The sequence below is a fragment of the Ascaphus truei genome, chromosome 4, assembly GCF_040206685.1.
Source record: "Ascaphus truei isolate aAscTru1 chromosome 4, aAscTru1.hap1, whole genome shotgun sequence".
Classification (NCBI taxonomy): Eukaryota; Metazoa; Chordata; class Amphibia; order Anura; family Ascaphidae; genus Ascaphus; species Ascaphus truei.
Window position 1 is genome coordinate 207,712,526 of NC_134486.1, and position 25,879 is coordinate 207,738,404.

Sequence of the window (25,879 nt, forward strand, 5' to 3'; positions counted from 1 at the left end):
TACCTCCCCTCCAGTATAGTACCTTGAGGGACTGCGGATCAGGTAAGATCCCAGGTGGGATTGCTGCTTTGGAAATTGTTAAGAGGGGGGCATCCTGACACTGGTTAATGTGTTCAGAAGTCATTCACGTCTGGCTTTTTTTTTTTGGTTCGGTTAGTGAGGTCAACACACACACGCGCACACACACACACACACACACACACACACACACACACACACACACACACACTACTTTTCGAAATAAACCTACGTTTCTATGAAAATGTAAGTTGTTTTTTTTTGCGGCCCACCTAGACTTAAACCTTGTTTATTTGGCCCTTGTTAGCATTTGAGTTTGACATGCTTGGTGTAGTTAGTAGGGAATCAGTACTAAGAAATGTAAGATCTTTATGTATAGTATTGATCTATTTGTTATAGAGTTTATTCATGTATAGAGGGAGTTCTAGGAAAGGGTTACATTTTATAAATAATGTTAGGTAGTATGGTTGATGCATGTACTGTATGTTTTGTGTATTCATTTTAGGGATTAGAGATGTAATGTTTGTGTATGTTGTTTTAGGGTGGAGTTGAATAAGGTAATTGATTTGAAACAGCAGGAGTGTATGTAATTAGAGGCATTCCCTATAAAAGGGATGCTTTTAGAGTGAGAGATTACTCCCTGACAAAGTGTTTGTAGCACAAAACGTGTTGAGGTCATCTAAAGTGACATGAGAGGTCAGACGTAGGACACAGCGGTGATTCCCACCTTCCCCCTTCCCTTACACAGCAGTGGGCCTCCAATTAAATCAGAATAAATTGGGATTTAAGAAAATAAAATATACAGTTGTTAAAAGTGCTTTCCATCCACCCACCTTTCTTATTTAACTTTTTTATCGCTTGTCTTGAAAGAAAGCCCCGTATCAGTAATTACAATGTAGTACTGTATGGCATTGTATACAAATCTAGTTATTTTTATTCACAAGTCAAAAAACAAAACAAAATGATATAACATATAATCTACTTTGTGAGTATCATTCCTTGCTGTTATTATAACTAAAGCATGAACATTAAAAAAAAAAAAAACGGTGTTGTGTAATGAATGCCACTGTTTAAAAAAAGGATTGTGTTGTGCTGTGAAGCAGTCACACTATTTGTCTTATAGCACTCCAGCTACTAACTCTAATAATTTCCAATAATAGCCAACCAAACACACCCATAATTTCAGATCAGCCCTGTAAGACCTCGAGTTGAGGATTCCTTTCTCCCACTGTGTAGTTTTCTGTTTGGTGCCCTTATCCCATATTGCACTAGCATTTTTTTGTGTTTTAGCCTCTCCATGCACATTTTGTAAAACCCGATACAAATAAAAGTACAACCATCACTGACCTGCTACAGCCCCCAGGCACATGGTGATGATCAGGATCTCCAGGAATATGTCTAAACACGGGGTCCCACTGTGTGCGGAGGCAGAGCCACCCTGTGCTGTCACGTTGCTGTGCCATCCCCAAAGACTGCTGGTACTGTTGGGACCCAGTTTATTTGTGTTGCTGGTCAAAGGTTGCTGACTTCTCCACTCGGCAGTGTTCAGAGTCCATGACAACTGCGAGCTTGGCCCAGTAGTGACAGAGGATAAACCTCCACCACCCACTGTAGAGTTTTCTAATATGTTCTTCACTGTTGATCGCAGGAGAAGCAGAGCCATTGTCAAAAGATGGGGCCCTGGTGGTCAGCTAGCGCTTCAGCAGCAGTCAGTCACCATGGATGGGGAAGAAGACACGTGTTGAAGCCCAGAAGTGAAAGTCACTAGAGGGGAGAACGTGATACTACAGATGACAGCTCTGCATATGGAATGAGACAAATAAAATGCCACTGAGGTGATGCATCCGTGCACCAGGAAAGCAGAGGGGAGAAAAGCACAGGGCAGGGAGTGTGGCGGAGCAACAAAAGAGGAGTCATCTGGCAAGAAAAAGCAAACACTGAAGAGGCAGGAATCAAGCAGAGGAAATGGAAAAGGCACAAGTGATGACAAGTGAGTGCAGTGCTTGTGGTATCCAAATAAGAGGACAACGAGAGCGAATACAGATTAGAGAGCAGAGAGAAGTTGGTAGTACAGTAGTAATGCAAGTCAAGAGTGAGAAGAAAGCTGGTGTCAGCCAGGACATGAGCAAGGAGCAACGCATTGGGGATAGCCAGGCAGTGCAGTAAGGAGGCACTGCTTGTGTAGCTCCAGTGGAAATCTAAGACAGGGTGCATAGAGAAATTAGGGAACTGGTGGTTACTGCCCTCCAGAGTCTTGCTTACCAGAGTCAGATGTAAAGGAGGTCCAGGACAGGGAAATGATTTGCAGCCAGGGGACGATGCACAAACAGCTTGCATTGTGCAAAGTACCGAAGTAATAGACAGCAATCTTCATTTATCTCCTAAGGCAACAGAAATATGCCTCTGGTCCATGTAGAAGACAATCATTCATTGTAATTAGTCAATCACCGACCAATGTCCACTAGACCAAGGGAAATCCCCCCTCCCCCCACAGGTCTTGACCGGGCTGATCTCCCCCTTTTATCTTTAAGGATTCCAGGTCCCATTAATGTCTATGGTGTCTTTCCACCGGGTTGTTGAATAAAAGCTACATTTGTAAATTGTGAGACGTTTGTTCACCTCATTCACTGCCAAGCAGAGCATCCATGGAAAAAACGTGATTTAATTATATACCCTTTTTAAACTAACTTCCCCCTCCCTTGTATAATAGTTGATGCTTTTTCATGCAGATGCCTTTTAAGTCAGCCACTTGTGCTTGGTCCAAATCAGCATGGTTATTGTCAGCTTCATTCTCTGCTTTGTAAGCACAGTTTACACACTGACAGGGTTGCTTTGACAAATCCTTAAGCTATTTTCGGTGTTTAGTTTAAAAGGACACGGTCCTTCCTGCTCAGATCTGTTTTTCCCTCCAGGAACTAGAAAAGTGTCCAATACTTGTTTGGCTTATCTCCCCCAGAGATACAGCACATTTTGCACCTGCTCATTTCTGCTGCAGAAGCTAGAGACAGTAATTGTTATAAACCTATTCGGTGCTAGTAAGGAAAGCAAACAACATAGCAATTCGTTGCTGGTGCCTCAGTAGGGTTACAGCAGCAGAACTACCACATAATGTCAGAGAAAGAGGAAAGATCAATGAACTGGATATAAACAGGTGGATATCACACGAAACCACCAGATTGTAGCAATATGAAAACGTATTAAAGAAAAAAAAAAAAATTTTTCCTGATCCTTTTAACTAAATAAAGTATTCCGTTTTAATGTGGATTATGTAAAAGAAGATGGATATCCCTTTATAAAGATAAGCAAAGCAGACACAAAAAATACATTCTAATACCATCTACCTAAAATAATTTTTGTGTCAGAAGGGTAAAGTAACAAACATAGCACTACCTTAAAAGTACATGTTTATCTTCTATTTTGACAGAATTAAAGCACTGCCTTAATCAAATGTGAGTCATTCACAATATTTATGAAAATAAGACAGATGTTGAAAGATTTCATTTATAAACCCAGGAAAATGTTAGAAACAAGCACAATTTATATCACACAATGCAGAGATTGCTAGTTTTTATAAAGGCAGTGTTAGTCCGCCTTACTCAGACATTTATATTATTTCTAGTGTGATTATGCTAGATACAGTATAGTTGTTGTACCTAAAACCATGTAAAGGAGCAATCGAAGCAGCCTTTTTCTTTTTGTTGTTGTTGAAGGTTTGAAGCAGGGGGTCTCCGGAGCTGAACCTCATTAATTTCAGATCCGGGGACCCCTGCTTACCCAGATACTTATCTCCAAAGTGGGTGCCGGTATCTCAGAAAAGTTAACGCTAACGCGGCAGGTGGTCCAATAGGAAGCCGCACCGGATGACATCACAGCTTTTTATTGGCCCGCAGGATGCAGGAGCTTTGAAATGCCGCCATTACATAAACCCAATAATGGGGGGTGGGAGGAAATGGCTGTTGGATTGCCGCTTTAATTCCAGACCAACAATTTCCAAACACCTAACACATTTTCAGATCTGTATCATTGATAGCTTTTGTCAAGTGTTGGGGACATTGTATTATAAATCTATTAGATAACAAAGTAGAAGAAAGTATGTAATGCAGTGTTTGGTCACATGGTCACAGTGTTCATATACCAAATTATCAAGCGAAGTTGAGTTGCAAATACGGAATAGTGATGCACAGCCAGTATAAACACCACCAAGGGCTGGAACTGACAATGATAAGAAACATGTATTGGCACATTATAGAAACAGGATAAAAAGTGAAGTTAATATTGTTATATTTAAAGTCCAGAGAAATATGTTTAGGACCTTTTGGAGCAAAATGGATGCAAAGAATGTCATTTTTATTTTGTAACTCTTCGCATCACTGTATCAAGGTACTTTGCTCTAATTTTGCCCATCGTGTATCAGTTTAGGATTTGGGCAGTGTCAAAATGAGGCATTAGGGAAAAGTTTCAATACATTCATATTGTAATGAGGTATATCAAATTGTTTGGTTGTGTGTCATTTCTCTCAAAAACATCAATATCTGAAACACTAATACAACTTGGTTAACACTTTTGCTTCCAGTGAGTTCAGCAATACACTGCTTTAGAATGATGTTTCTGGGTTGTTATTTCAACCAATCTCAGTCCCCCATTTAGTAAAGCTTCCAGATCGTATGATTTTACCAGTGTATGTTCTAATCTTCACACTTTGAAAAAAACAAAACCACACCAAGTATTAAATAGGCACAAAAGTGATATGGTTCAAGTGCACATTTAATTCTAATTAAAAGTAATATTTAAATATAATTAATATTTTTTTTTTTAAAAAGAACACAGTGAAGTAAATCAACAAAAAAATTGTGAAACACAGTGAACAAAATAAACACAATAACAAATTTGCATACAACCATATGGATTAGTGCCGCTCCGAAGTGGTAAGAATTTTCCAAATCATCTTAGATGCGTACAAGAAATACAGCATACAGAGGGCAAATAGTCCCAGGATGCATACAGTATGTAAGAATAGACAGGGGAAAAATAGTGCAACAATGCAAAAATCTTGGACAAACATCTCTAGTCCCTGGGGTGTTTCAGCATAAGATCCAAGATTTGGATGATGGCCAAATTCTTGCTGGTATATATACTTTATATGTGAATTTATATTTGCACCTTTCTATATAAAAATATATTTAAATATAAAAGTTTGCCCGCTTTTCTTGTTTTGTCCAGTCTTAGAACTTCTACGTAGGACCTTATTTGCCAAGCAGTCTTCCAGCCACTCAAGTAAAGGTATCTTCCAGCGCCACAAGGTGTCTTAAAGTAGAAGACTGCTTATTAAATATGGGCCTTAATGTCTTCTCAAAAGGGCATAGAGTATTTGATAGAAACCAAACTACTTATAGTGATAGTCCTATGGCACTCTCCAAAGGTTTTAAAACTCGTCATCATCGGCAAATCATACCAGGGACAGAAATGTTGGATATGTTATTGTATTTGTACAAAATAAATACTGTATGTTGACAATGTTTCACTTTGAAAGTGCAACTGATTCCCTTCGCTGAATTAGAAGCATACAGTATAATTATTAGTATCACAAATCACACTGTCGCCTAGTGCCTGAAGCATTTAAGCCTTTTGCTTTACCTATTAGCGGGTTTCTGCATGCTTTGTTATTGTAATACTGATTACTTTAATGTTATCACTCATTTTGAGTAAGGCATTTCCATGTTGTATATTCCTGTACTTTTAAACCTTGATAACAGTGAAAGAATAGGACTGTTGAAACTTAGACATGTATTGAAATACTAATTTTTGTAACTACAGATGCAGCGGCCATTGTTCGAACATTTACCATGTACATCCCGCGTTACGCCGCGTGGTGGACCCGAGATGGTCAGTTGCAGACATAATGGCCCGCCGGAGTAACACAGAAGGGGTCCCTGCTGTGTGAGTCCTACCGGGGTCTGCCTTTCTGTATTAGATGCGCAGTAAGAGATAGGCTGAATCAGTCACTCTAACTGCGCGCCTCTCACAGGCAATCGCAGGGGTTTTATTAAAATTCTAACATTACAGTAATGTATCAAAGGGTAAACGGAGCTGAACCACATTGGTTTCAGGTCCGGGGACACCCTACTTCCCGAGATACAGGCCCCGTTATGGGGAGCCAGCATCCCCATGTTAAAATCCTGTGGGTCATGTGACCGCGGGATGTAAACAAAGCAGAGGGATACTGGCACCCCATACCAGGGCTTGTATCTCGGGAAGTAAGGGGTCCCGAGGCTGAAATCAACTTTGTTCAGATCAGGAGACCCCCTGCTCCCTCACATTAGTATCAAACAACCCCACCCCCCCAAATAAAAAATCATTACCTTAGCGGGTAGCTGCTAATGTGATAAAGCTGCTTACATTTTATTTTTATTCATAGTGTGCGTGAGCAAAGTGTCTCCTGAGCTGAACAAAGTTGATTTCAGCCTCGGGGACCCCCTACTTCCCAAGTTACAGGCCCCAGTATGGGGTTCCGGTATCTCCTCCATGTTAAAATCCACGTGGGATGTAAACAAAGCAGAAGGATACCGGCACCCATACCGGGGCCTGTATCTTGGGAAGCAGGGGGTCCCCGGACCTGAAACCAAAGCGGTTCTGCTCCGGAGACCCCTTGCTGATCTACACTAGGAATACAATTTAAATGTAAAAATATTTACTGTAGTGAGCACCAATACACAACCCACCCCGTGTCCCCCCCCCCCATAAAACTATGATTTATTATTTTACACACAGGAATAATACCCCAGAACGACGGGTGGTCCCGCGGGTGTCTGGGGGTCCCCGGGTCATCCCACAGGTGTCTGGGGCCCTCGGGTGGTTTCCACGGGGGCCCGTGGCCGTCGGGTGGTTCCCATGGGGATCTGAGGCCCTCGGGTGGTCCCTGTGGGTCCCCCACAGCTCTCTCTCTCTCCCTTCCCCTCTCTTGTTTCTCTCCCCTTCTTCCCTCCTCTCTCTTGCTTGCTCTCTCCTTCCCCTCCCCTCTCTCCCCCTTCTCAACCCACACTGTTCCCCCCCACCTCACTCCCCTCTCACTCTGTCCCCCCCCTCCCCTCCCTCCGTTCTCCCCACTCCGTCCCCACCCCCTCACCCCGTTCCAGCACAAAACACTCTGACAGCACAAAACATGCCCTCTCTCTTCCCATTGGTCAGAGCAGGGTCATGTGACCCTGCTCTGCGCTCAGAACTCAAACGGAGCTGTCTCCCCAAGCAGCAAGCTTGGGAGAGCATACTTGCGCTCCGCATGAGCAGGGACTTAAAAATATAAATAGCAAGATGCAACCTCTTCAAGCACAGCGCGGTCAGTGGCACAAGGGACTCAGCCTTACCCACCCTTCTCCTCAACCCTAGTTTGCGCACCCCTGGCTTACACAGTAGTCATAAGAAAAAGGTGGAGATACGGCATATCCCCAGAAAAAAAAGCATTTGATCTATATATATATATATAATATATATATATATATATATATATATAATTATATATATAAATAAGGCAGGGTTGCAGACCTGCCTAAGACATGCAGATGAGCATACAGTTGTATTTACATTTTTATATATATATATATATATATATATATATATATATATATATATATATATATATATATATATATATATATATATATATATATATATATATATATATATATATACACAGTGTTCGACAAACCTATACATTTGCTCGCCCCGGCGAGTGGATTTAACATCGTGACGAGCTCCTATTGGCCCAAGCAGCACACAAGTGGTACTAGGTGGCGAGTAGATTTTTATGTTCGGCGAGTAGATTTTTTGGTGATTTGTCGACCACTATATATATATATATATATATATATATATATATATATATATACATATATATATATATATATATATATATATATATATATATATATACATACATATATATATATATATATATATATGTATATATATATATATATACATACATATATATATATATATATATATATATATATATATATATATATATATATATATATATATATATATATATATATATATATATACACACACACACATACATACACAAATAATGTAATAGGTTTGGGTTTTGAGCTTGCTAAGACTCTGTGGGGCTTATGCAGAGAGCTACTTTAATGAAAGCCGCAATGGCAATAAAGTCGCCACATTATTGCCGTTTATGTTCGCCATATGCAGGATACTCCGTTACCCCTGTGAAAACTTAGGGGCCTATGCAGAGAACTGCGAGAATGGCCATTCGCCAGACTTAAAACGCTCCATGTTTTTGGCGGATTCCCCTCGCAGTATGCAGGAAGGTGCGTGTAGACGGACGTTCACAGAGGTACACAATTAGGAGGCTTTATAATGTGAAATTATAATAGGCTTTATTGTGCCTGTTCCTTTTCATAAGGAAATTATCCAAACACAGGGGGGGGGGGGAACAAAGCTTCCATTCACTTGGGAGTATTTCTAGTGAAATCCTATGCAATTAGTTCACATCTCCATTAGTTAAGCATGTCTCGCAGCCCCAAAACATATAGCATGAAAATAAGCAGATATAAGCAGTCTCTTAAGAATAAAAGTCTTATCTGTTTCTTGGAGGGAAAATCTTCTCACTTCCTGGTTCAGCTTCAGGTGTAGTAGTTTTCCCTGTGTCTTGAAATCAGCTGTGCTGTGCAGAGCTCAAGACCGGTCAGCTCCAAAGGTCAGCTCTCAGTCAGAGCTAAGGAGTCACTTCCTGTCTCAAAGGCAGGCTTTTGTAAACAATCTAATCAGGCAGGTGGTGTTTAGTAATTAACTACCACACTGCTAGATTAAAGGCACATTACTGAACAGGGATAAGTCCCCTGTTACATACCTCCCCTGTTTGTGGGAAGCTCGGGCTTACCACGGTCAAAGCCCATCCTTCCACTCTCATTCTAGATATCTCTGTGACTTGAATGAGAGTGGATGGAGGAAGAGAACCCTCTGTCCCGCTGGGATTGGAGCCCTTTCTCCAGTTTATTTTTGTCTCCTCCCGAAGATGCTTGAGATCAGCACTCCTCAGTCGCTCGAGGAGGACTTTTTCCACGTAAAGTCTTTTTATCGCGTGCGCGGTCTTGAGATTTCTGTTGCGTCGGGCACTCCTCTTTTTGTAGACAAAGTGTATGGCAACAGTTGTAGAGCAGTTAGGACTAGCCCTTAGAGTTTTCTGCTCTTGAAGTGGTCTTTCTGCAGCTTCTCCACACCACGGAGTCGCCAGTTCAACTTCTTCAGCTAAGGATTCTTCTGGCTTTGATTCTGCACTCCTACCTCTGTTTGTTGCCTGTTGGGCAGCTGTAGGTTTGGCTAGTGCTTTCTTTGGTGGCTCAAACTTCATAATTTTGTTTTGAAGTTGCGTGGAGTCCCCAACTCTCACTGTACCCTTGTCCTTACGGGCATTAGTTACTGTGGGATACTGGTGCTTGGGCAGAGCCAATACCTTTTTCCATATTGGAGGAATCTGTATCAGAGTCTCCTTCATATTCTGGAGCTCTGTAATTTTTGTCGGCAAGGTTGCCGCTGCGTCTGTTTTCTCCTTGGTGTACTGACTCAAGGGAATGGAACAGTCTCTCTGTCTCTCCAGCTCTTGCTCCAGTTTCTGAGCCTTCTCACGCTCCCTCTCATACAGAGTCACCTGGTATCGAAGCTCCGCTTCCAACGATGCTCTGAAGACATGCAGCGTGGCCTTTAGTTCCTCATACTGCTCTGTGGGGACGTACTGGGTATTCAGACGTTCCTCAGCGCTTGTACCTCTTTAGCAGCCTGCAGTTTTTCTTCCTGTAGCGTTTGCTGCTTCTCCTCAGCATACTGGAGGTGTGTACGCAGACCTTGCAGTTGGTTCTGCAGTCGGTGCTCTGCGTCAAACTTTTCCTTGACTTCTTCTGTTAACTGAAAATGTTCTTCTTTCAGTTTTAAGTTTTCTCTTTTTAATCTTGAACTTTCTCCTTTTTCAGTCTCTGTATTCTTCAGGACCTCTTTGCAGTCCTCCTTCCATTTACGCAAATCTGCTTTGAGAATGACAATCTCCTGGCGTGAGACTTCCTTCTCTAGGTTGAGGGTCTGAAGCTCCTTCTGAGAGACTTTGAGATCTGTTTCAAGATTACCAATAGTTTCTTTAGCAATGTCCAGCTCCTCAGTGAGACGGTGTAGTTCCTTTCTGAAAACTTCCAGGTCTATGCGGCAGCTGTTGGTCTCATGATGTGAGGCATCCAGTGCTCTGCAGAGTGTCTGAACCTCTTTCTGAGATACGTCCACCTCTATCCAGCACTGTTGACCTCCTGTTGTGAGGCATTCAGCTCTATGCGAAGAGTGTGAACCTCTTGCTGGAAGACTGTCATCTGCTTCAGTGCCTCCTCATACTTCCGCTTTAGCGTAGCCACTATTTTATCAGATTGGCTCTGCTTTTCCTCCATGGCGGAAATAGTAGCTTTTGCAGTATCTAGCTCAGTCTTGAGATCCTCCAATTCGGTCTTGGCCGCAGAGTAAATTGCGAGCACAGTCTTCTGTAGCTCAGCATTATTATTTCTCTCCCTTTCCAATTCTTCACAGAGTAGATCACAGTCATGCCTGGCAGCTTGCAGTGCATCTTCAGGGCTGGTCAAGGGATCGTCACTCACTGGCTCCGACTCCACTTCCCTGGGATGGTTGGCCGAGAGTTCCTCACTGTTGGCACCGGATAGACACTTCTTTGGGTTACACGACTTCTGCCTTGGGCCCTCTGGATATTCGGTTACCCGCGGGACGAATTCTCCATTTTCTCTAGGCTGCAGGGCAACTCGGTCCCCCTTTTCCTCCACAGGATCTGCGGACGTGTCTGTTCCTTCCACGGTAAGTGAAGAACTACTTTTTTCTGCCTTTTTGATTTGGATGACACCGTCCCTTCAGGGATATTGGGGTCTCCATCTTCATTTGAAATTTTAGCAGCTTCATTATATATGCCAGGCTTTTCTTGCAGCTGCTTTAGCTGACAGAAATATTCGGTGATTCACTGCTCCCGCTCTGTCTCCTGCTGATCATATTCGTCATCAAAGAGAGCGGTCTTTTCTGTTCGTGCCGAGTTCAGGCACCCCCACCATTCTTAGGGTGTTTTGTGGGTGTGACTCGGTTCGGGTTCCCCGTAAGAGATGTCTTCCTCTTTATTGGACTGGAAGGGCCACTCTTCCGTGGGGTAGGGTTCATTACAGGAACGCTGCATCTTGTCCTCCATTTTTAGGCTATCAGGTGTAATTTTCTTCCTGACCTCAGGAGGTGTTATTGCAGCTGTTGCCACTATTTGCTAGAACCCCCAATTGTGGTAGTCCTACAGATGGGCATATTTTGCTTGTAGAGGTTGTAGCTCTCACAGGCATCTCTGTAGACTTTTCTTTCTTGGGTAATTTTTTTTTCTTCAATATCAGCAGTACTGTGCATGCATTTTCTTTTATCAGGTATACAAGATGTGCAGTTGCTAGGTAAAAAAAGTCTATTTGCTATACACCATTTACTTGCTAGGTGCAATCCCTCCGCTTCAGCAACAGAATTTGGTTTTCTGCCTGAGTTCAGTAATTTTCAGTCTCATCTTTGGGTATTATGGCATTCACACTTCACCCTTTGGGTGTCTGTTTTGCTCCCAAGATAATAGGCATACTTTTTTACTTGCAGAAAAAAAACATTCTTTGCAGTGGACTCAACACTCAGCAATTGGCTTTGAAAAACCTTTTCCTTTATAGGGCAATTTTACACTCAGCATTTGTTTGCTAAAAAATCCCCCTGCTTCAGCACAGTCTTGTATCAATTTTCACACTTTTCTGCATATACTCCATTCACAGCTGGTAGCCCTATGCGGTGTGGCAACCTTTATTTGCAAAATCAGTACCACTCGTGGGTCACCATCTGTATTCACTGCTTCAGCGAAACTTTTGAAAACAACAAACACCTATCCCTTTTAAGGGCTGACTCACTTCTTGAACCCTGACTATGGCTGGAAGGCAACACCCCTATTTCAATGACCATATTACGCTTTGTGATAGGCAAATAAAGTTTTAGCTGCTTCAGCAGTCTCTCTCCTCTTGGGATTGGGGCAAAGAGTTCATCTGTGGTTTTTTAAGTTTCAATGCAGTGTAAGTTTCAGTGGTGTGTCCCTTTAACTCTGATCTCTGCTGCATGAGGTTTTTTTTTTTTTTTTTCTCAGACTGTTTATAGGCAAAAAACATAAAAAAAATTCACATAAAAATCTCTGGTCCTTTTTAACTACAAAGACACCTCTTGTCCCACTTCTGACACCATATGTAGACAGACTTTCACAGAGGTACACAATTAGGAGGCTTTATAATGTGAAATTATAATAGGCTTTATTGTGCCTGTTCCTTTTCATAAGGAAATTATCCAAACACAGGGGGGGGGGAACAAAGCTTCCATTCACTTGGGAGTATTTCTGTGAAATCCTATGCAATTAGTTCACATCTCCATTAGTTAAGCATGTCTCGCAGCCCCAAAACATATAGCATGAAAATAAGCAGATATAAGCAGTCTCTTAAGAATAAAAGTCTTATCTGTTTCTTGGAGGGAAAATCTTCTCACTTCCTGGTTCAGCTTCAGGTGTAGTAGTTTTCCCTGTGTCTTGAAATCAGCTCTGCTGTGTAGAGCTCAAGACCGGTCAGCTCCAAAGGTCAGCTCTCAGTCAGAGCTAAGGAGTCACTTCCTGTCTCAAAGGCAGGCTTTTGTAAACAATCTAATCAGGCAGGTGGTGTTTAGTAATTAACTACCACACTGCTAGATTAACTGGTAAGGGAAGAATTCCCTAGTTGGGTGTTCTAAAACATCTCCTGTAAAAAATGTGCATACAGTGATCAGTAAGTGGGTCTAGAACGTTCAATATATCAATGGGCAGGGTTTCCTATCCCCCAAGAGGCAATAAAGTCAATCATATAATGGCAGCAGAATCTTATAACACCGTAGGTACACCACTATAGGGAGAGAAACCTCTAACCTGACCGGTGTGTGATGATTCCACCCGGCGGTCCCTCCTTGGGCGGGTCTCACGGTCCGAGTGGGTCTTCTCGGCAGAGAGTAGCTGTACTCACGTTACTGCCCTGAATCCGGTGTGCTGCATGGGGAAGAAACTCAGCTGCTCTTTTGCGTGCGTCCGTCCCGGCGGCAGGATACAAAAGGGTAGGTGAAGGGACTCTGAGCACTGCTCGATAGTATCAGGCTGGAGGCAATGTGCAATGAAAAGACTTTATTGTGGCATAACAGCCTAGATTAAAAGGACATGAAAAACAATCCTATGACGCGTTTCGTCTTGCGACTTTATGATAAAGTCGCAAGACGAAACGCGTCAGAGGATTGTTTTTCATGTCCTTTTAATCTAGGCTGTTATGCCACAATAAAGTCTTTTCATTGCACATTGCCTCCAGCCTGATACTATCGAGCAGTGCTCAGAGTCCCTTCACCTACCTTTTTGCACACTGCTAGATTAAAGGCACATTACTGAACAGGGATAAGTCCCCTGTTACAGTGCGCATATCTGTGAGAGGAATCCGGCAGAGAGATGGCGAGCCTCTCTCTGCACAAATCTCGGCGGCAAAAAAAAAATGTGTACATATCAATAGGATTGCTATTGTAGATGTTCAGGGGGTCTCTGGGGATGGACCGCGTTGGTTTTATGTCCGGGGACCCCCTGCTTCCCGAGATACAGGCCCCGTTATGAGGTGCCGGTATCTCCTATGCATGGAGATAGCCCGATCACGTGACGCGGGACATTTCCATTCATAGGAGATACTGGCACCTCATAAAGGTGCCTGTATCTCGGGAAGCAGGGGGTCCCCGGACATAAAACCAACACGGTTCATGTCCGGAGACCCTCTGCACATGTACACTAATAATAAAAATACAGTAATGCTGCTTCATTACCTTACCGGCTATCCGTTAAGGCAATGAAGGGGTTAAATCACAGTAGCATGTTTATTGGGGACAATGGCCCCCAATAAACATTGCAATACACAGCACAATCAGGCTCTGTGCCCCCAACAACACCTAAACCCCCCTTTTATACATAACCCATAGTAATTTTTTTAGGCACAGGAATGGTACTATAGGCTGGCGGTGCCCTTGGGTGTTGGCTGCAGTATCAAGTCTGTGCCCAAAAAAATTATTACAAGACACATAAATATTTTAACATAAATACACCCCACCCCCCTACCCACCACTGTGAGGCATAACCAGCATCACCCCCAACACACCGGGAGGCCTACCGTCCGTCCCTTGGGGACAATACCCCCTACCCCCAATACCCATATTCAAAACAATACATTCACCCGCAAGAAACATAATTATTAAAAAACTATACATAACCCACCCACACCATATAGCAAATATATTGTGGTGTTACTTAACCCCTTAATAACAATAACGGTTAATAAGCGCTAAAGTAATTAATGGGTTAAGCCACCCTTTACCCATTCATTTGTAGAGTGGCTTCATCATTCTCTTTTTATATATATATATATACATATACATATACATATACATATACATACATATATATATATATATATATATATATATATATATATATATATATATATGTATATATATATATATATATATATATATATATATATATATATTATGTTACATTGATCTGTAAAAATATATGTAAAATATTGGTATGATTAAGCAATCTACAAAGACATGGGAAAGGATATGCATTTAGCAATGTAAAACATCCGATCTGCAATTGAGAACATCACTGCCAAATTAAAAACAAATCCAAATGAAAATAAAAACACATATCATCAGAGAATACAGCAAGCACCTATCCAAAGCAGTAAAGAGTAAATTGCTATAAAACTTAGAATTGAAAAATGTGTACATGATGCAAATAATATTTCCATCATGTACACAATTGCAATCAATGGTCCAAAACAAATACACGATTGAAAGTAAACATTCTATATAAACAAAGCAAGTCGACAATAATACATTACCAACACACAATTAATGGCATCCGAAAAACATTACAAGCAAATCTAAACAAAAAACACTATTCAAGATTGCTATGCAAACACAAAACCATTGCAAAAACAAATTTATTTCTAACTAACACGATCGTCCACAATCTAAATGCACCAAATAAGCCACATTAAACCATTAAGGCAGTGTCCCAACATATGCCCATGCAATCTTCATCATGTTAAATGAGAAAAGTAAATCTACATAACATTTCACACACACAATAGTAAGCAAACAGGGAAAAGAGTTGTATAATACATGACCAAATGCAATAAACATTTGAAAAACAACCCGTTAGTAGACATGTATGTATATAGCTCCAGAGGGATATATATACATACATGGCCATGAATTGAACATTAAAAAAAATCATCTGACTTTTGAGAAAAAACACAAAAAAAATCCCCATTTCGCCGCTCACCACCAGCTTCTTGCCAACTTTTGTTGGCGGAGCTATTTGGAGAAAATCTCTCCATTTTATAGCCCCGATCAGCGCCGAGATGCTGATCGGGGCTACTAGAATACGGCGGATTTTAAAACTGGAGAAATATTGCTTCTCGCCACCCATCTGGCGAGTTTTTTGTAAAGAAACCAAAAATCGGCGGATTTTAATCATATGGCCAGTTTCTCGCCATTTCAGGATTTGCTATGGGCATATTTGGCAAATACATGGCGAGATAGGGCTTCTCGCAGCTCTCTGCATAGGCCCCTGTATGTTTAAATTGGAAACAATTTTGGGAGATCGTGTGACCCGTCCTCCTTAGCTTTAAGCTCAGCCATCCCACTTTGATTTTTTTTTCTTGCACTTTATTTTTTTTAGATGTTTTTCTTCACTATATTTATTAGAGCACTTCTGGTTTATAACAAGTTATAACTGCACTGCAGCTCTTACATAACACATTTAGGGGCCTATGCAGAGAGGTAATAACGCCATGTATTTGCCAAAATTAGCTTCCCTTATGCAGAGAATAGTGTACTAGTGGCGAGTTTCCAGTATATCGCCAAAAAAATGCGCTAGGTTCACTGAGATAGCAAATGTGGTGGCGAATTATACAATTTTCAGGCATTTCGCAATTTTCCCAGTTTCGCCAAATGCAGGGACGCAATGTTGGACATTTCCGCCACGTTCAGCTCCGTTATGTGCGCTATAAACGCCAAAATTGATCGCCAGAAAATACTGGCATAAACACTTCTTTACTTTGCTCACGCCACTATTCTATTCTCCGTTTCTGTTAACCCCGCCCCCTCCTTCCCACCAGTGCACGTAGGTTATGTCGTATTGTGCACGTGATGCAATTTACAAATCACTCACTTCCGCGTTCGCTGCTAATGCAGCATGTTTGTGCAGTTATGTGTGTTGTCTTCCCCCCCCAACTCCCACTACCCCCGTGGGAACTGCTGCCACGGCTGTGTGTCCTGTTGCAGGCAGCCCCCGGCGACACGGTGGTCCCGTCAACCCCCTCCACCCCCCACCCCTGTTCCCGATACAGAAGCATGACGGCGTCCGGTGTGGAGGAGCAATGGTGTTGAGCGGGTGGAGGGGGGAGGAGCGATTGTGTTGAGCGGGTGGAGGGGGTAGGAGCGATTGTGTTGAGCGGGTGGAGGGGGTAGGAGCGATTGTGTTGAGCGGGTGGAGGGGGTAGGAGCGATTGTGTTGAGCGGGTGGAGGGGGGAGGAGGCAGGATGTAGATAGGGTGGTGTTGTGAGGGGTAAATGTTGGAAAAAGCGATGGTCATTAAACCACACTACTGTATACATGGTTTTTTTTTTTTCAAATAGTACTCATTCATGTACTTGCAATGAAAATGAAAAAATTGCTTATTTAATTTGTTACATGCATGCATACATTGCAGCTATTTTAAAATCTATTTTAAAATCTACTGCATTAATTACATAATGGAGTAAACGTCTATTTAGATGTCTTATATTTAACGTTGTCAATTGGTAAAAGTTTTTTTGAAACAAATGCTTTTCAAATGCTTTTCAGTTACACTTGCAACACAACATGAGTAAAAATGAACTTTACACACGTGCATAACTAATTGTCTGAATGTCGTTAAAGTGTACTGCAATTTACAATGGTCTGTAACACAATTTAGTTAATTTACTCGGCAAAAGTGATGGTTTCTATAATGAAAACATATCAGCATATTTACATGCTTATCTTATGCAATTAATTAATTAATTCATTAACTGTTGCATGCAATAAACAAATTTCAAACATTGCAATTGTTCATGAAGACAAAATTTTGCTCCACTGCAATAAATAAGTTTTTACATGTAACATACTGAATTATAAATTTTAAATTGACATACACCTTGCATTATATTTATTTAAAAATTCCTTCACTTTAAAGAAACCCAATATGAAAAAGTTTAACAAAATCTTCACAATATTTTACATGTGTGAATACACATATAGCAATCAAATTTAAACACTGTGTAAAGTATTTAAATATCAGTATATGATATAACCTTCCACATTCCTGAAATTGCAGCTTCAGGTTCAACATGAGAGCACGAATTCAATTTCCAAGCAGTGTTCTTTTGTCCTTCTTGACTACTTGTTCGAATGAAGCATGTATGTGAATTGTGATGCAATTTATAATAATCATATTGGTCTTCTGCATACGCATAAATTTGCTGTACTGTGGCTATTTTATCATCCTGACCAGAAATTGCAGCAATTATAATGATCAGTGTGTGTGTTATTCTGTATTCACTTTGGTTTCTTTGCTTAGAATACAACCAACTAGCCGTTTTATCATAGTTATCAAGTTTTCAAGGTAAAAATACAAAGGGTAATGTGTAAGGATTGAAACCTCCCAAACACAGATGTTCAATGTGGCCTTGCATAGAAATGGAACAGGCTGAAAAGTTTAGTTTTAATAATTTATTTTCTCGTGAACAGGACATAACAATATGAACAATGGCTATTAGTATAACTGAAATTAATGTCTTCAAACATCAATGTAAGCATGAATAAGAATTTATTTCATAGACATTTTATAACTAAAACTACTTATAATGTTATAACAATTGTTAATCTTTGTGTCATTATATATTATAGAACTGTTGCATGACACAATGGTGACAATTGGACTTATAGTATAGGACATATTACATTGTATTGTAAGTTACAAATACACAAAGTAAATGTAAATGTTTAACATATATAGTTATGCAAAATGCCACCATGTGTGAATATGCTCAAGCATTACCAATGCACATGAAACAATATTAATAACATACAAAACATTTCATGAAAATCAATACAATGTATAAATTTGCTCCAGGATAATAGTACATCACAGTTCATTAACTGGGTGCTTTGAACGAGTATTTCGACCTGTGCCAGTGCTAGTTGCAATAATGTTTCTTTTTAGACCTTTACATTGTTGTTTTTTATAAACATTTTTCTGTACACCAATGTTGAGAACAGTGTTTTCAAATTTTTCAGTATTGTCAGTTATGTTTGATATCAAAGTGTTATTTTCACTAATTGTTGTTGATAATGTGTTTGTGCGAACATTTATTGGTGCACTTGTTGCATGTTCGTTTCCAATATGTTCAGCACATGGCACAGAACTCTGATTTTGTAATGGAATCGATTGCATGTCATTTTCAGTTACATTGTTTTCATGTGCCTCACATGACCCTGGCAGTTGTGTAACAATAGTAGGGATTGTGTCAAATAGTTGATCGCTACTGTTTGGTAAAAACTCTGCAGCCTCCAATGTTGCAACATAGGTGGATGGCAAAAAAGTCGGTATAACATTAGAACTTTGTAGTTCATTATGTTTCATTAAGCATGTTATTATGGCCTCCATGTGAGTATTATGTTTCCGTAATTCGGACACTGTACAGCGCAGAATGTCTTTTACTTCAGTAATTTCAGCCAGCATTTTTTCCTGTACACACATTATTTGAATGTGATTGTCAGAACTGTTTTTTATTAAACGCTCTTCAGCATCCTGTATTGACATGAGTTGATGATGTTGGGCATTTTCACATTGGACATTTTCACAATCTATCCTTTCCTCATTAGTAGCTGTTCCTTCCTCTGAGTCAGCTGGACAATCATCATGCACAATATTCGTGTCCATCAAGCTCCCTTCCATCTCGATGTCTATGAAAAGAAAGAATTGTCACATTTTTAAAGTATTAAAATAAGTATTTTTGTATTCTAAAGTAATTTTTATACACTACATAAATTTCAATTGTGTGTACTCCATTCTCATGCGCATCAACAATACTTAAATTTTGCAACAATGAAGAGATGTTATTAATTAAAATTAATAATTCGTGTTATAGATACTTAATTACTTCAACAATGGTCTTATGATATGATTCTTATTGCATAAATCAGTATTAGGTTTCATCAGTAGCCGTGATTAATAAATGTGTTGCAGTTTCATGTAACACAGCATACTGTTGCACAAAATAACTGCAAAACATGTGTTAATTTCATAATTTTATGATACTACATGTTAAAACCAGATGTTTAATTTAATTTCAACATTACAATGTAGTACAATATTCACCTTCCACATTTGCATCAGAGTGCTGGGTTACATTCAATTGTGTTTCCATACTGTCAGTAGCTTCTGTAGATTCCTCATCTGCATAATATAACTCTGTAGACGGAGAAATATGAAAAATATATAATTACTGTACAATGCGTATACACATTACATGGATCATAGTACATACTTTGTACATAAAATTGTAAACTATGTTGTAGTAAAAATTAAAAATTAACTTGTATGACATTAGTGAGACATACCGTTTACTCTATTATGTAAACTTAGACAACAGTAGCAAAGGTGACAACTATGTAGATGTTTCATAAAGTAATAACTTGCCAAAAACCACGTCACATTTATAAACAACTTCATTTGATAACTATGACATAGCACATACTGTATACGTGAACAACAATTATAGTAATTTTCCTGTCACAGTTGCCATGTTTGTCTCCATATTACTTAATTCACATTACGAACATTTAACACATACAATTTACCATGCTGAAAATCATCCTGATGAACTCCAATATCAAAATCTCCTTCAAATCCTTGTATTTGTATAGAAGGTAACTTTGCGCTTAACTGCTCCTCAAAAGGTGTTAGGTTCAATGGTGTAGCAGGTGGGCCTCCACCTGTGCCTGTGGCATGCTTGGAGTAGTGTTGTAATTTTATTTTGAGTTTTCTTTTTATGTCGTCAAACCGTTTTCGGCAATTATCGTGCGTGCGCACTTGAATTCCACAGCCTGACACAGCGTCACGGATATTTCTCCACAATTGTCTCTTCACCATAGGGGAGGTTTTAACTGTTAAGAAACATAATGACAGTAGAGAGAAACAGATTTGTAATTTTAACATTGTTTTATAATATAACATGTGTGATTTTTATTTTCTACATGGACAATTGCAGTAAGTGCTATGTTACTTTATGACCAAATTAGAGAATGTGCAATTTAACTACAACGATGACTATTGACTGTGTGTATTGTGTATTGTTATGCATGACATAATTGCTGTTGTGAAAAAACAGGAGCAAACACAGCATTGTAACTGTACTGTTATTGGGAACCATTAACATGGTGTTATGTATGTGAGGTGAATACATTTACTGACATTATGATTCCAAGTGCAAATTTATAACATGCGTACAACGTACCAACCAGATGTCCAAACAGACGGTTATAGTGTTCCAAAATTTGCGCAACTAGCACCTGATTCTCCTCGTCACTAAATTTAACGTTTCTTTTTTTAGCATGTTGTACCAGTGGACTGACAGCATCACATATGTTATTTTCGGGCATGTATTCCTCTTGAAAACCAATGTTGCCCATGTGTATGTCAGCCTCAACATTATCTGAGGTGACATCTGCACCTGCACACACTTGTTCATGAACCGCTGACATGGTCACTGTAGGCAATAGTGTGTGCACATTCATTGTTGCACTAATAGTTTCACTGTCTGACTCGGACACACTAGCATTAGTTTTGTCGTGAGGAAAATGCATTGTGCTCACACTACTACACTGTCTGCCACGTACACTGCCACGTACACCGCGACGTTCTCCACCACGTACACCGCAACGTTCTCCACCACGTACACCGCCACGTACTTCGGAACGCACACTACCACAAACACTGTCACGCACAGTACCACGCACAGTGCCACGCACTAATCCACGAACACTGCCACGCACAATACCACCAACCGTACCACGCACAGCACCACGCACAGCACCACGCACACTAACACCCAAACAACCAACACCACGAACACTCACAGTGTCACGAATATTCTCGGTAAACACACCATCAGTCACACCTGCTGAGATACTCGCCACACCATTGGCATCAGGCGCAGCCATACTAGGAACACATGTAACACCAGCAGACATTGTTGCACTCTGCGTAACAGTATCATTGTTTCGTACATGAAACATTGCACCACTAACTCCTGCACCTTCGTTAACAGAAGTTGAGGAAGTTGAAAATACATGCTCATGCTTGTGTGAAGTAACACCACGAGCAACATTAGTGCCTGCATGTGCCCCCCTTATCCTATTACTTGGTAATTGACCAAAAGACATCCTGAAATGCAGCAGCAACTTCAGTAAAAACAAAAGCTGTTTATAATCGTCAAAAAGGCAGAGTGAAGAGATGTTGAAAATATGTGTAGATGTGCCTTCAGTGTAGTACAATGTACTTGTGAGGCGAGACGTTTCAGTGTCACAGGAATCTCTGTATGCTTCAGCATAAACACAGAGACGCTGTGACTGGAATGGATTCCTGTAACTTTAATTTTCGGCGGCAAATGGTTTCAAAGTCTCGCGAGAGTTGCGCGAGAGTTGCGCGAGGACAGTGCCACAAGTAGAAGGAAAAAAAAGTTGCGCGAGAGTTGCGCGAGGACAGTGCCACAAGTAGAAGGAAAAATCGCTAATGCACAGTCACTCCGCTCCGCTGAACATGGCGAGATTAAAACGGACAAATTTTCGCCACTTCAGCTCTAGCCTTGTTATTCAAGTTTCCCACCTCTCTGCATATGTTGTATTAAATTCGCCAAAATGTTGAGATTTTGAGCATTTGGAGATTTACTAAGTCAAAACGTATCTGCATAGGCCCCTTAGTGCTTCTTAAAATGTAACCCCTTAAACACTGCATACATCATGCACCCCATGCTGTTGTCTATTATGATGTTACTGTATGTTTCCTCTTCTCTCTATTCAGTGGAAGAAATACAAGACAGTATAATATGGGTAGTGTAAAACCTGCTGAGGGGGATCTCACTTGACGTGGTTGTAGAGTTGAAATATTTTGGCCAAAGAATTTAACTAAATGATCCATACTGATGAGAACAAAAAAAAAAAAGAAAAAACAGATCATGAACTAAATAATATCATATTGGATTTAGCATTGGGGCTTTTGTCTATTATTGTATATTTTAGGTCGCTACCCCAGAAGGAGATCAGTATGCCTAACTTACACTCCACTGGCTCTGGTCCCCGCCCGTTCGGCCCCGATTTGCACAACGGAATAGATGGAGCTGCGCATGCGCGAACCAGTATCCCAGGTAACCATGACGCTAACTCAGACAGCAGGGACGTGCCACAGTGCGCTGCTTGGTCTCTGACTCAGCTGATTGGACTTTGACTCAGCTGTTGTGTATTTGCATCTATGATGGGACTTACCTGCATTTTCGCATGGTTTTTAATTTATTTATTGGTGGGTGTGTCCGACACATGGGATCGGGTATATAAGGTTCACACTGTCTATGGTTCTACGCACACACCTCTGAGAAAGATCCCATTGTGTGGATCGAAACGTTCGACCTGTGTTATTTATTTCTAAATACACGTTTTGTGCTTTACATCTGAGTGCTGTCGACTTTTTTGCCAACCACGCTTGTGGTAAAGTATGCTATATATCTCAAATGGAAATATTACTGTGTGCTTATTTGCATGTCTTAGATAGGTCTGAAACCCTGTCTTTCACCATTATAGTCCAGCATACAGTGCTTCCACTGCAGCAAGGGATTCTGGAAAATTACATGCAAATGAGCACACAGTGCCACCTTTTGCTTCAAATCCATTTTGACATGGACCCCTATAAGCTTATGCTTACTGCATTGTACACTTATCAGATACCCCCGCTACAGCTAGTGATGTAGGGAATGGTTGCATTGCACAGCTTTTCAGCACAGCCTGGGTTAAGATGCATAGCCAGTAGTAAACCTACCCACAGACAGCTGTTTCAACCTTTTGGGTCTCATCAGCGTGAGGCTGTTATATTGCTTGGGTAGGTATACATATATAATATTATATATAATGCAGCGGGTTTGGGTTCTGCACTTGCTGAGACTAAGTCTAAAAGAAACCAGTAGTTGGCAATTTTGTTGTCCATATCTGCTGCAAACTGTGAAGAAAAATGTGAAAGATCAGAAGAATAGAGGAATTGGCAAATCATTTGCTGGCTTATATACTTGGATGTTTCCAAAGGGTGTCACAGGATTTAAAGCATAGATATTTCAATATATGACACCTCCATAGCACCCTATGCTGTTACTGCATTAATTTGAACTAGAACATATTAGGATGGCTCTAAAATAGCAAAGATCCAAAAGCAAGGAGACCAATGGAACAATTATTTTGTAAACATAGAGCTCTTACATTATCAAAATCCTTGAATTTGATAGCACAATGTAAAAGGTGATATGTAGAAGTAGTACGTGGTAACGCAACTGCCCTATGAAGGAGGGGAGCGAAAAACGAAATCCCAGTATCAGCTCTTTGTAACCTATATCGCAGGCAAAAAAAAAGTAATGAGCTCGAGTGCATGGAATTTGTGCTGAAAGGTAAATGTGGTTTTTTTGTTATTCTTTTATTGCATGGAATGTGTGTGTTAAATATAAAATCAGCAGACATGGCCCTACTGGTTGTCTCATATTCACACTATTTACCTGTCTCCTCTGCTACATGATGCAGACAAACAGGAACATTAATACATACAGACTCTGAAAGGACAGGCTCACTATTGCATTACAGTATATGTACACACATTTGCTATTCATTCATAATACTTGCATTGGGTCTTTGCAGTTACCCTCTCACCAGATTTCCTTAGGCTCCCCTGCTTTCCAGGCTGGATAAGATTTAAACCTCATGTGTGCTTGGTGACTGTATCCTATGAGAGAATTTACACATACTTGTGGATATATCCCTTATATGGATGTTTCATAGATTAACAGTGTTCCCAATGAAATTTATTTTAACCTTTCCTGTAGCAAAATTCTACCTTTAGAACCAGACACATGTTTCGTGCTACTTTGTTTTTCATGTGTACTGTTATATGGTTTTTTAACTTTATTTACAATGTGAATCGCTAATGTCCCTTCCTTTCACCGCCGTCGGCTCTTGTCTAGCCGGGACGCCAATATTTTCACTACGTTTCTTCTTCACTTGAACATATATCAGACATATAGTTCTCTTTGATTATCTTGGAAGAGGTCTCATAAGAGACTAAAACATAGAATATATATATATATATATATATATATATAGACAAAAGATGTGTACCGAGAGTGGTACACCAAAGAATCCCCTTTAAATAGGCGCACCGCAGACCTAAAAATAAAGACGGTCAGGGGTTGGATGTGGTGTATAAAATTAAACTTTATTAAATATCCATGTAATGGTGTAAATAAAACAGTATATAGTGCTGTGCTGTATACTGAATAAAAATAGACTACTGTTGGTCTATCCAAACTCCGTCAAGCGTCTCACTGCACTCCAGGTAATAAAACTGAGTTGTGTCAAGACTTATTAGCTCACTAAATTCATGTACCTTGGGGGGGGTGGGAATGTGTGTGTGTGTGTACACGGGACTCCGGGTAAGTTCGGGCACAGGGAGGGTGGGTGGGGGTGTGGAAGTTGAGGTGCGGTCCAGCTGACGGGGGAGAGTGAGGGGCACTGGGAGGGGATTGTGTGTGTGTGTCCCGCGTCCGTGTCCGTCCTTTGGCCCGTCACTCCGCTTCAGGCCAATGAGAGGTGTGCGGGGGCGGGCCAAGGGACCAATGAGATTTCCCCTAGGAACACCGGACATCCAGGCAGGCATACAGTGCTTTCACTAATATAGTATAAGATATATATATAAAAAAAAAATATATATATATATATATATAAAGAAGCGCAAGCTCCATAGCGTGATACTGTATGGGATATTTAATAATACAAAAAAAAAAAAAACAGGTCTCTTGGACTTGCACTCATAAGAGGACAAATATAACCAGCATTTATGAGATAGTGAAATCTCATAAATGCTGGTTATATTTGTCCTCTTATGAGTGCAAGTCCAAGAGACCTATTCCCATACACTATCATGCTATGGAGCTTGCACATCTTTTTCTTGCTCTTTTAGGTATTCTTTATGTGGGAACATCATAATTGAAGCTGCAGCCTGCTCCTTTCTGGATTCATTACTATATCTGACATTGGACACTTCTACAGCTTTTCGTCATTTGGTTTGAATATATTTTATTATCAGTATTTGATTTGTTATTGTTTGATATGTGTTGTATAATTCAGGCTTTTAACTATTTAGGTACTTATTAGACCTTTTTATTTTTCCACACTGGGCATAATCATTATATAGCCATTATCTTATTATTAACACATCTAGGAAGCATATTATAGCGCTACTTTATTGTTCGTGTATGTATATATATATATAGCCAATAAAGAATATCACTTGTGAGCACATTCACATGTCTTAGACAGGTCTGCAACCCTGCCTTTCAACCATTATCATCTAGCATACAG

The 25,879-nt window shown here is 40.4% G+C and overlaps 2 protein-coding genes across 2 annotated transcripts in view; both read right to left on the minus strand.

Moving 5' to 3' along the window:
- Positions 1 to 2,180, minus strand: part of LOC142492038 (beta-3 adrenergic receptor-like) — a 45,344-nt gene extending 43,164 nt beyond the window's left edge. The window contains exon 1 of the mRNA XM_075594777.1: positions 1,366 to 2,180. Coding sequence (XP_075450892.1) covers positions 1,366 to 1,681 — 316 coding nt within the window. The 5' untranslated portion in view covers positions 1,682 to 2,180. The remainder of the gene's footprint in view (positions 1 to 1,365) is intronic.
- A 15,781-nt stretch (positions 2,181 to 17,961) lies between these two features.
- Positions 17,962 to 25,879, minus strand: part of TARBP1 (tRNA guanosine 2 -O-methyltransferase TARBP1) — a 113,953-nt gene continuing 106,035 nt past the window's right edge. Inside the window, exons 31-33 of the mRNA XM_075596792.1 lie at positions 20,072 to 20,377; positions 19,590 to 19,682; positions 17,962 to 19,174 (exon numbers count right to left, since the gene is read on the minus strand). Of these exons, the coding sequence (XP_075452907.1) occupies positions 18,354 to 19,174; positions 19,590 to 19,682; positions 20,072 to 20,377 (1,220 nt within the window). The 3' untranslated portion in view covers positions 17,962 to 18,353. The remainder of the gene's footprint in view (positions 19,175 to 19,589; positions 19,683 to 20,071; positions 20,378 to 25,879) is intronic.